General features: G+C 40.5%; 1 protein-coding gene across 1 annotated transcript in view; it reads right to left on the minus strand.

Annotated features, from left to right (window-relative positions):
- Positions 1 to 13144, minus strand: part of grk6 (G protein-coupled receptor kinase 6) — a 208197-nt gene that overhangs the window by 49044 nt on the left and 146009 nt on the right. Inside the window, exons 7-8 of the mRNA XM_078534833.1 lie at positions 1549 to 1612; positions 1318 to 1458 (exon numbers count right to left, since the gene is read on the minus strand). Coding sequence (XP_078390959.1) covers positions 1318 to 1458; positions 1549 to 1612 — 205 coding nt within the window. The remainder of the gene's footprint in view (positions 1 to 1317; positions 1459 to 1548; positions 1613 to 13144) is intronic.

Genomic DNA, 13144 nt, shown 5'->3' on the forward strand with positions numbered 1-13144 from the left:
CTGACCAATCTGCCATGTGGGACCTTGTCAAATGCCTTGCTAAAATCCATGTACACAACATCCACTGCACTACCTTCATCAACCCTTCTTGTCACTTCCTCAAAGAATTCAATCAAATTTGTGAGGCAAGACCTTCCTTTAACAAATCCATGCTGACCATCCCTGACTAGTCCATGCCTTTCCATGATAGTTAATCCTATCTCTCAGGATTGATTCTACTAATTTTCTCACCACCGATGTAAGACTAACTGGCCTATAATTGTTTGGCATTTCCTTTGATCCCTTTTTAAACAATGGAACTACGTTTGCATTTCTCCAGTCCTCTGGTACCTGCCCTGTATCTAGTGAAGATTGGAAAATTATCCTCAGAGCATCTGCTATCTCCTCCCTGACTTCCTTCAGCAGCCTTGGAAACAATCCATCTGGCCCTGGTGACTTATCAACTTTCAAGGATTTCAACCCTTCGAGAACTTACTCTTTCTTTATAACTATCCCATCCAATATCTCGCAGTGTTCCTCCTGGAGTACTATATCTACATCCCCCCTTTCCTTTGTAAACACGGAGACAAAATATTCATTCAAAACCCTTCCCACAGCCTCTGCATCTACACACAAGTTTCCATCTTCATCTCTTATAGGTCCCACTTTTTCCTTAACTAACCTTTTAGCATTAATGTATTGGTAAAACATTTTTGGGTTATCTTTAACTTTGCTTGCTAATCTTTTCTCATGTCCTCTCTTTGATTTCCTTATTTCCTTTTTTACTTCGTCCCTGCACTTCCTATATTCGTCTAGGCTATCTGCAGTGCTTAATTCTTTGTGCCTATCGTACGCTTTCTTTTTCTGTTTGATCTTCCCCTGTATTCCTCTAGACAACCAGGGAGGTCTAGATTTGGCAGTACCACTCTTATTTTTGTAGGGGACATGTCAAATTTGTACAATTAGGATCTTGCTTTTTAGTGCTTCCCACTGGTATGGGGGTTAGGGTGAGGATATGGGGGATGAGTTAGGGTGAGGGTAAGGTGGGTTAGGGTGAGGCTCTGGGGTTAGGGTGAGGGTACGGGGGTAAGGGGGTTCGGGTGAGGGTATGAGGTTTGGGTGCGGGTATGGGGCAAAGAGGGTTAGGGTGAGGGTATGGGGTAAGGGTGAGGGTATGGGGTTAGGGTGAGGGTATGGGGCAAAGGGGCTTAGGGTGAGGGTGTGGGGTAAGGGGGTTAGGGTGAGGGTATGGGGGTGCTGCTGAATGAACACACAATTTGATGCTGCTAAGGTTCCTGTTCTTGGTGCACTGCGAGTAAAACCAATCCATGTACTTACTACAAACCTACTGTTCACTTTCTCCAAAATCTCTTTCTCATTTAAAGTCATGACCTCTCCTTTCCTCTTCTTGATTCGTTTCTTCTCCAGCTTCTTACAGGCATACAACTTCCCCGTGGCTCGGTTCTGACAAGCACAGACCTGAGAGGGCGGGGGACACAGAGATCAGAGAGGGAATGCAGGGATTACAAAAAATTCCACCTTCAGCTGACTGAAGAACGCAGGACTCACCTCACCAAAGCCTCCTTTTCCCAAAACGCGATACTGACGGAAGTTATGTTTAGTAACAGGCTGTCTGTCAAAGAAAACAAACACAAATTATACAACAGAGTAACGCATCTAATCATGCAAAGAGAAAGAATGCTGTGAAGACAGATAACAGTAATATTCAGAGATGAGGAAACTGCTGACAGGTACAGTAATAATCAGAAAGAGAGGATACTGCTAACTGATACAGTAATATTCAGAAAGAAGGGAAACTGCTGACAGATACAGTAATATTCAGAAAGAAGGGAAACTGCTGACAGATACAGTAATAATCAGAAAGAGAGGATACTGCTAACTGATACAGTAATATTCAGAGAGAGGGGCAACTGCTGATGGAGACAATAATATTCAGAGGAAACTGCTGACAGAGACAGTAATCTTCAGAAAGAAGGGAAACTGCTGACAGAGACAGTAATCTTCAGAAAGAAGGGAAACTGCTGACAGAGACAGTAATCTTCAGAAAGAAGGGAAACTGCTGACAGAGACAGTAATCTTCAGAAAGAAGGGAAACTGCTGACAGAGACAGTAATATTCAGAAAGAAGGGAAACTGCTGACAGATACAGTAATATTCAGAAAGAAGGGAAACTGCTGAGAGATACAGTAATATTCAGAAAGGGAAACTGCTGACAGATACAGTAATATTCAGAAAGAAGGGAAACTGCTGACAGATACAGTAATATTCAGAAAGAAGGGAAATTGCTGACAGATACAGTAATATTCAGAAAGAAGGGAAACTGCTGACAGATACAGTAATATTTGGAAAGAGGGGAAAATGCTGACAGATGCAGCGATATTCAGAGGGAGGGGAAAATGGTGACAAATACATAATATTCGGAGAGGGGAAATGCTGAGGGGTAAGAGAGGTGAATTAGGGTAAGGGTATGGGGGTAAGAGGGGTTAGGACAAGGGTATGGGATAAGAGGGATGAGTTAGGGTGAGGGTATGGGGTAAAGGCAGTTAGGGTGCGGGTATGGGGGTAAGGGGGGTGAGTATTCAGTTATATTCAGATAAAGAGGAAACCGCAGACAGATAGCAATATTCAGAGAGAAACTGCTGACAGATACAGTAATATTCAGGAAAAGAGGAAACTGCTGACAGATACAGTAATGTTCACAGGGAGAGGAGACGGCTGACAGATACGATAATATTCAGAGAAAGAGGAAAGTGCTGACAGGAACAGAATTATTCAGAAAGATAGGAAACGACTGACAGATACAGGAATATTCAGAGAGAGAGAGGAAACTGACAGATACAGTACCATTCAGAGATAGGGGAAACTGGCAGATGCAGTAATATTCCAAGGGGAAATTCCTGTCACATACAGTAATATTCAGAGAGGGGAAACCGTTAACAAACACAGTAATATTCAGAGAGAGGTGAAACTGCTGATAGATAGAGTTATATTCTGAGAAAGAGGAAACTCCTGAAAGACACAGTAATATACAGAGCGAAGGGAAACTGCTGATAGATATAGTAATTGTCAGAAAGAGGGCAGAGTGCTGACAGATGCAGTAATATTAAGAGAGAGAGCAACCTTATGACATATAAAAAAAATTTCAGGGGGAGAGGAAAATGCTGGCAGATGCAGTAATATTCAGAGAGAGAGGAAACTAATGACAGATACAGTAATCTTCAGAAAGAGGAGAAACTGCTGACAGATACAGTAATCTTCAGAGAGACAGGAAACAACTGACAGATACAGTAATCATCAGAAAGAGAAACTGCTGACAGATACAGTAATCTTCAGAGAGAGAGGACACTGCTGACAGATACAGTAATATTAAGAGAGAGGATAAACTGCTGACAGATACAGTAATATTCAGAGAGAGGATAAACTGCTGACAGATACAGTAATAAGCAGAGAGAGAGGAAACTACTGACAGATACAGTAATATTCAGAGAGAGAGGACACTGCTGACAGATACAGTAATATTGAGGAAGAGAAAAAACTGCTGACAGATACAGTAATATTCAGAGAGAGGATAAACTGCTGACAGATACAGTAATATTGAGGAAGAGAGGAAACTGCTGACAGATACAGTAATATTCAGAGAGAGAGGACACTGCTGACAGATAAAGTAATATTGAGGAAGAGAGGAAACTGCTGACAGATACAGTAATATTCAGAGAGAGAGAGGACACTGCTGACAGATACAGTAATATTCAGAGAGAGAGGACACTGCTGACAGATACAGTAATATTCAGAGAGAGAGGAAACTGCTGACAGATACAGTAATATTCAGAGAGAGAGGAAACTGCTGACAGATACAGTAATATTCAGAGAGAGAGAGGAAACTGCTGACAGATACAGTAATATTCAGAGAGAGAGGAAACTGCTGACAGATACAGTAATATTCAGAGAGAGAGGACACTGCTGACAGATACAGTAATATTCAGAGAGAGGACACTGCTGACAGATACAGAAATATTCAGAGAGAGAGGAAACTGCTGACAGATACAGTAATATTCAGAGAGAGAGGAAACTGCTGACAGATACAGTAATATTCAGAGAGAGAGGATAAACTGCTGACAGATACAGTAATATTCAGAGAGGATAAACTGCTGACAGATACAGTAATATTCAGAGAGGACACTGCTGACAGATACAGTAAGATTCAGAGAGAGAGGAAACTGCTGACAGACACAGTAATATTCAGAGAGGGGAAACTGAAACAGATACAGTAATATTCAGAGAGAGAGGAAACTGCTGACAGATACAGTAATATTCAGAGAGAGAGGACACTGCGGACAGATACAGTAATATTCAGAGAGAGAGGACACTGCTGACAGATACAGTAATACTAAAAGAGAGAGGAAACTGCTGACAGATACAGTAATATTCAGAGAGAAAGGAAACTGCTAACAGATACAGTAATATTCAGAGAGAGAGGAATCTGCAGACATATACAGTAATATTCAGAGAGGAAACTGCTGAGAGATACAGTAATATTCAGAGAGAGAGGAAACTGCTGACAGATACAGTAATATTCAGAGAGAGAGGACAATGCTGACAGTTACAGTAATATTCAGAGAGAGAGGAAACTGCTGACAGATACAGTAATATTCAGAGTGAGAGGAAACTACTGACAGATACAGTAATATTCAGAGAGAGAGGACAATGCTGACAGATACAGTAATATTCAGAGAGAGAGGAGACTGCTGACAGATACAATAATATTCAGAGAGAGAGGAAACTGCTGACAGATACAGTAATATTGAGAGAGAGGGGAAACTGCTGACAGATACAGTAATAGTCAGCGAGAGAGGAAACTACTGACAGATACAGTAATATTCAGAGAGAGAGGAAACTGCTGACAGATACACTAATATTCAGAGAGAGAAGAAACTGCTGACAGATACAGTAATCATCAGAGAGAGAGAGGACACTGCTGACAGATACAGTAATATTCAGAGAGAGAGGAAACTACTGACAGATACAGAAATATTAAGAGAGAGAGGAGACTGCTGCCAGATACAGTAATATTCAGAGAGAGAGGACACTACTGACAGATATAGTAATATTCAGAGAGAGAGGAAACTACTGACAGATACAGTAATATTCTGAGAGAGAGGAAACTGCTGACAGATAGCGTAATATTCAGAGAGAAAGGAAACTGCTGACAGATACAGTAAAATTCAGAGAGAGAGGAAACTTCTGACAGATACAGTAATATTCAGAGAGAGAGGACACTGCTGACAGATACAGTAATATTCAGAGAGAGGAAACTGCTGACAGATACGGTAATATTCAGAGAGAGAGGAAACTGCTGACAGATACAGTAATATTCAGAGAGAGAGGAAACTGCAGACAGAAACAGTAATATTCAGAGAGAGAGGAAACTGCTGACAGATACAGTAATATACAGAGAGAGAGGAAACTACTGACAGATGCAGTAAAATTCAGAGAGAGAGGAAACTTCTGACAGATACAGTATTATTCAGAGAGAGAGGACAGTGCTGACAGATACAGTAATATTCAGAGAGAGAGGATAAAATGCTGACAGATACAGTAATATTCAGAGAGAGAGGAAACTGCTGACAGATACAGTAATATTCAGAGAGAGAGGAAACTGCTGACAGATACAGTAATATTCAGAGAGAGAGGACACTGCTGACAGATACAGTAATATTCAGAGAGAGAGGACACTGCTGACAGATACAGTAATATTCAGAGAGAGAGGAGACTGCTGACAGATACAGTAATATTCAGAAAGAGAGGAAACTGCTGACAGATACAGTAATATTCAGAGAGAGAGAACACTGCTGACAGATACAGTAATATTCAGAGAGAGAGGACACTGCTGACAGATACAGTAATATTCAGAGAGAGAGGAGACTGCTGACAGATACAGTAATATTCAGAGAGAGAGGAAACTGCTGACAGATACAGTAATATTCAGAGAGAGAGGACACTGCTGACAGATACAGTAATATTCAGAGAGAGAGGACACTGCTGACAGATACAGTAATATTCAGAGAGAGAGGAGACTGCTGACAGATACAGTAATATTCAGAAAGAGAGGAAACTGCTGACAGATACACTAATCTTCAGAGAGAGGGGAAACTGCTGACAGATACAGTAATATTCAGAGAGAGAGGAAACTGCTGACAGATAGCGTAATATTCAGAGAGAGAGGAAACTGCTGACAGATACAGTAATGTTCAGAGAGAGAGGACACTGCTGACAGATACAGTAATATTCAGAGAGTGAGGAAACTGCTGACAGATACAGTAATATTCAGAGAGAGAGGACACTGCTGACAGATACAGTAATATTCAGACAGAGAGGACACTGCTGACAGATACAGTAATATTCAGAGAGAGGAAACTGCTGACAGATACGGTAATATTCAGAGAGAGAGGAAACTGCTGACAAATACAGTAATATTCAGAGTGAGAGGAAACTACTGACAGATACAGTAATATTCAGAGAGAGAGGAAACTGCTGACAGATACAGTAATATTCAGAGAGAGAGGAAACTGCAGACAGATACAGTAATATTCAGAGAAAGAGGAAACTGCTGACAGATACAGTAATATTCAGAGAGAGGGGAAACTGCTGACAGATACAGTAATATTCAGAGAGAGGAAACTGCTGACAGATAAACTAATATTCAGAGAGAGGAAACTGCTGACAGATACAGTAATATTCAGAGAGAGGAAACTGCTGACAGACACAGTAATATTCAAAGAGAGGGGAAACTGCTGACAGATACAGAAATATTCAGAGAGAGGAAACTGCTGACAGATACAGTAATATTCAGAGAGGAAACTGCTGACAGATACAGTAATATTCAGAGAGAGAGGACAATGCTGACAGATACAGCAATACTCAGAGAGAGAGGAAACTGCTGACAGATACAGTAATATTAAGAGAGAGAGGATAAACTGCTGACAGATACAGTAATATTCAGAGAGAGAGGAAACTACTGACAGATACAGTAATATTCTGAGAGAGAGGAAACTGCTGACAGATAGCGTAATATTCAGAGAGAAAGGAAACTGCTGACAGATACAGTAAAATTCAGAGAGAGAGGAAACTTCTGACAGATACAGTAATATTCAGAGAGAGAGGACACTGCTGACAGATACAGTAATATTCAGAGAGAGGAAACTGCTGACAGATACGGTAATATTCAGAGAGAGAGGAAACTGCTGACAGATACAGTAATATTCAGAGAGAGAGGAAACTGCAGACAGAAACAGTAATATTCAGAGAGAGAGGAAACTGCTGACAGATACAGTAATATACAGAGAGAGAGGAAACTACTGACAGATACAGTAAAATTCAGAGACAGAGGAAACTTCTGACAGATACAGTATTATTCAGAGAGAGAGGACAGTGCTGACAGATACAGTAATATTCAGAGAGAGAGGATAAAATGCTGACAGATACAGTAATATTCAGAGAGAGAGGAAACTGCTGACAGATACAGTAATATTCAGAGAGAGAGGAAACTGCTGACAGATACAGTAATATTCAGAGAGAGAGGACACTGCTGACAGATACAGTAATATTCAGAGAGAGAGGACACTGCTGACAGATACAGTAATATTCAGAGAGAGAGGAGACTGCTGACAGATACAGTAATATTCAGAAAGAGAGGAAACTGCTGACAGATACAGTAATATTCAGAGAGAGAGGACACTGCTGACAGATACAGTAATATTCAGAGAGAGAGGACACTGCTGACAGATACAGTAATATTCAGAGAGAGAGGAGACTGCTGACAGATACAGTAATATTCAGAGAGAGAGGAAACTGCTGACAGATACAGTAATATTCAGAGAGAGAGGACACTGCTGACAGATACAGTAATATTCAGAGAGAGAGGACACTGCTGACAGATACAGTAATATTCAGAGAGAGAGGAGACTGCTGACAGATACAGTAATATTCAGAAAGAGAGGAAACTGCTGACAGATACAGTAATCTTCAGAGAGAGGGGAAACTGCTGACAGATACAGTAATATTCAGAGAGAGAGGAAACTGCTGACAGATAGCGTAATATTCAGAGAGAGAGGAAACTGCTGACAGATACAGTAATGTTCAGAGAGAGAGGACACTGCTGACAGATACAGTAATATTCAGAGAGTGAGGAAACTGCTGACAGATACAGTAATATTCAGAGAGAGAGGACACTGCTGACAGATACAGTAATATTCAGAGAGAGAGGACACTGCTGACAGATACAGTAATATTCAGAGAAAGGAAACTGCTGACAGATACGGTAATATTCAGAGAGAGAGGAAACTGCTGACAAATACAGTAATATTCAGAGTGAGAGGAAACTACTGACAGATACAGTAATATTCAGAGAGAGAGGAAACTGCTGACAGATACAGTAATATTCAGAGAGAGAGGAAACTGCAGACAGATACAGTAATATTCAGAGAGAGAGGAAACTGCTGACAGATACAGTAATATTCAGAGAGAGGGGAAACTGCTGACAGATACAGTAATATTCAGAGAGAGGAAACTGCTGACAGATAAACTAATATTCAGAGAGAGGAAACTGCTGACAGATACAGTAATATTCAGAGAGAGGAAACTGCTGACAGACACAGTAATATTCAAAGAGAGGGGAAACTGCTGACAGATACAGAAATATTCAGAGAGAGGAAACTGCTGACAGATACAGTAATATTCAGAGAGGAAACTGCTGACAGATACAGTAATATTCAGAGAGAGAGGACAATGCTGACAGATACAGCAATACTCAGAGAGAGAGGAAACTGCTGACAGATACAGTAATATTCAGAGAGAGAGGAAACTGCTGACAGAGACAGTAATATTCAGAGAGAGAGGAAACTGCTGACAGAGACAGTAATATTCAGAGTGAGAGGAAACTGCTGACAGATACAGGAATATTCAGAGAGAGGAAACTTCTGACAGATACAGTAATATTCAGAGAGAGAGGAAACTGCTGACAGATACAGTAATATTCAGATAGAGAGAGAAAACTGCTGAAAGATACAGTAATATTCAGAGAGAGAGGATAAACTGCTGACAGATACAGTAATATTCAGAGAGAGAGGATAAACTGCTGACAGATACAGTAATATTCAGAGAGAAAGGATAAACTGCTGACAGATACAGTAATATTCAGAGAGAGGGTAAACAGCTGTCAGATATAGTAATATTCAGATAGAGGAGAAACTGCTGAAAGATACAGTAACATTCAGAGAGAGAGGATAAACTGCTGACAGATACAGTAATATTCAGAGAGAGAGGATAAACTGCTGACAGAGAAAGTAATATTCAGAGAGAGGAAACTGCTGACAGATACAGTAATATTCAGAGAGAGGGGAAACTGTTGACAGATACAGTAATATTCAGAGAGAGAGGACACTGCTGACAGATACAGTAATATTCAGAGAGAGAGGAGACTGCTGACAGATACAATAATATTCAGAGAGAGAGGAAACTGCTGACAGATACAGTAATATTGAGAGAGAGGGGAAACTGCTGACAGATACAGTAATAGTCAGCGAGAGAGGAAACTACTGACAGATACAGTAATATTCAGAGAGAGAGGAAACTGCTGACAGATACACTAATATTCAGAGAGAGAGGAAACTGCTGACAGATACAGTAATCATCAGAGAGAGAGAGGACACTGCTGACAGATACAGTAATATTCAGAGAGAGAGGAAACTACTGACAGATACAGTAATATTCAGAGAGAGAGGACACTGCTGCCAGATACAGTAATATTCAGAGAGAGAGGACACTACTGACAGATATAGTAATATTCAGAGAGAGAGGAAACTACTGACAGATACAGTAATATTCTGAGAGAGAGGAAACTGCTGACAGATAGCGTAATATTCAGAGAGAGAGGAAACTGCTGACAGATACAGTAAAATTCAGAGAGAGAGGAAACTTCTGACAGATACAGTAATATTCAGAGAGAGAGGACACTGCTGACAGATACAGTAATATTCAGAGAGAGGAAACTGCTGACAGATACGGTAATATTCAGAGAGCGAGGAAACTGCTGACAAATACAGTAATATTCAGAGTGAGAGGAAACTACTGACAGATACAGTAATATTCAGAGAGAGAGGAAACTGCTGACAGATACAGTAATATTCAGAGAGAGAGGAAACTGCAGACAGAAACAGTAATATTCAGAGAGAGAGGAAACTGCTGACAGATACAGTAATATACAGAGAGAGAGGAAACTACTGACAGATACAGTAAAATTCAGAGAGAGAGGAAACTTCTGACAGATACAGTATTATTCAGAGAGAGAGGACAGTGCTGACAGATACAGTAATATTCAGAGAGAGAGGATAAAATGCTGACAGATACAGTAATATTCAGAGAGAGAGGAAACTGCTTACAGATACAGTAATATTCAGAGAGAGAGGAAACTGCTGACAGATACAGTAATATTCAGAGAGAGAGGACACTGCTGACAGATACAGTAATATTCAGAGAGAGAGGACACTGCTGACAGATACAGTAATATTCAGAGAGAGAGGAGACTGCTGACAGATACAGTAATATTCAGAAAGAGAGGAAACTGCTGACAGATACAGTAATCTTCAGAGAGAGGGGAAACTGCTGACAGATACAGTAATATTCAGAGAGAGAGGAAACTGCTGACAGATAGCGTAATATTCAGAGAGTGAGGAAACTGCTGACAGATACAGTAATGTTCAGAGAGAGAGGAACTGCTGACAGATACAGTAATATTCAGAGAGTGAGGAAACTGCTGACAGATACAGTAATATTCAGAGAGAGAGGACACTGCTGACAGATACAGTAATATTCAGAGAGAGAGGACACTGCTGACAGATACAGTAATATTCAGAGAGAGGAAACTGCTGACAGATACGGCAATATTCAGAGAGAGAGGAAACTGCTGACAAATACAGTAATATTCAGAGTGAGAGGAAACTACTGACAGATACAGTAATATTCAGAGAGAGAGGAAACTGCTGACAGATACAGTAATATTCAGAGAGAGAGGAAACTGCAGACAGATACAGTAATATTCAGAGAGAGAGGAAACTGCTGACAGATACAGTAATATTCAGAGAGAGGGGAAACTGCTGACAGATACAGTAATATTCAGAGAGAGGAAACTGCTGACAGATAAACTAATATTCAGAGAGAGGAAACTGCTGACAGAGACAGTAATATTCAGAGAGAGAGGACACTGCTGACAGATACAGTAATATTCAGATTGAGAGGAAACTGCTGACAGATACAGTAATATTCAGAGAGAGAGGAAACTGCTGACAGATAGAGTAATTTTCAGCGAGAGGACACTGCTGACAGATACAGTAATATTCAGAGCGAGAGGACACTGCTGACAGATACAGTAATATTCAGAGAGAGAGGAAATTGCTGACAGATACAGTAATATTCAGAGAGAGAGGACACTGCTGACAGGTACAGTAATATTCAGAGAGAGGAAACTGCTGACAGATACAGTAATATTCAGAGAGAGGAAACTGCAGACAGATACAGTAATATTCAGAGAGAGAGGAAACTGCTGACAAATACAGTAATATTCAGACAGAGAGGACACTGCTGACAGATACAGTAATATTCAGAGCGAGGAAACTGCTGAAAGATACAGTAATATTCAGAGAGAGAGGAAACTGCTGACAGATACAGTAATATTCCGAGAGAGAGGAAACTGCTGACAGATACAGTAATATTGAGAGAGAGGGGAAACTGCTGAGAGATACAGTAATATTCAGAGAGAGAGGAAACTGCTGACAGATACAGTAATATACAGAGAGAGGACACTGCTGACAGATACAGTAATATACAGAGAGAGGACACTGCTACCAGATACAGTAATATTCAGAGAGAGAGAGGACACTGCTGACAGATAGACTAATATTCAGAGAGAGAGGACACTGCTGACAGATACAGTAATATACAGAGAGAGGACACTGCTGACAGATACAGTAATATTCAGAGAGAGAGGACACTGCTGACAGATACATTAATATTCAGAGAGAGAGGAAACTGCTGACAGATACAGTAATATTCAGAGAGAGAGGAAACTGCTGACAGATAGAGTAATTTTCAGCGAGAGGACACTGCTGACAGATACAGTAATATTCAGAGCGAGAGGACACTGCTGACAGATACAGTAATATTCAGAGAGAGAGGAAATTGCTGACAGATACAGTAATATTCAGAGAGAGAGGACACTGCTGACAGGTACAGTAATATTCAGAGAGAGGAAACTGCTGACAGATACAGTAATATTCAGAGAGAGAGAGGAAACTACTGACAGATACAGTAATATTCAAGAGAGAGGACACTGCTGACAGATACAGTAATATTCAGTGAGAGAGGAAACTGCTGACAGATACAGTAATATTCAGAGAGGGGGGAAACTGCTGACAGATAGAGTAATATTCAGAGAGAGGACACTGCTGACAGATACAATAATATTCAGAGAGAGGAAACTGCTGACAGATACAGTAATATTCAGAGAGAGAGGAAACTGCTGACAGATACAGAAATATTCAGAGAGAGAGGAAACTGCTGACAGATACAGTAATATTCAGAGAGAGAGGACACTGCTGACAGATACAATAATATTCAGAGAGAGGAGAAACTGCTGACAGATACAGTAATATTCAGAGAGAGAGGAAACTGCTGACAGGTATAGTAATATTCAGAGAGAGAGGACACTACTGACAGATACAGTAATAATCTGAGAGAGAGGAAACTGCTGACAGATACAGTAACATTCAGAAAGAGGGGACACTGCTGACAGATAGTAATATTCCGAGAGACGAAACTGCTGACAGATACAGTAATATTCAGAGAGAGAGGAAACTACTGACAGATACAGTAATATTCAGAGAGAGGAAACTGCTGACAGAGACAGTAATATTCAGAGAGAGAGAACACTGCTGACAGATACAGTAATATTCAGAGAGAGGAAACTGCTGACAGACACAGTAATATTCAGAGAGAGAGGACACTGCGGACAGATACAGTAATATTAAGAGAGAGAAGACACTGCTGACAGATACAGTAATATTCAGAGAGAGAGGATACTGCTGACAGATACA

Source organism: Cetorhinus maximus, unplaced genomic scaffold (genome assembly GCF_964194155.1).
Source record: "Cetorhinus maximus unplaced genomic scaffold, sCetMax3.hap1.1 HAP1_SCAFFOLD_115, whole genome shotgun sequence".
NCBI lineage: Eukaryota > Metazoa > Chordata > Chondrichthyes > Lamniformes > Cetorhinidae > Cetorhinus > Cetorhinus maximus.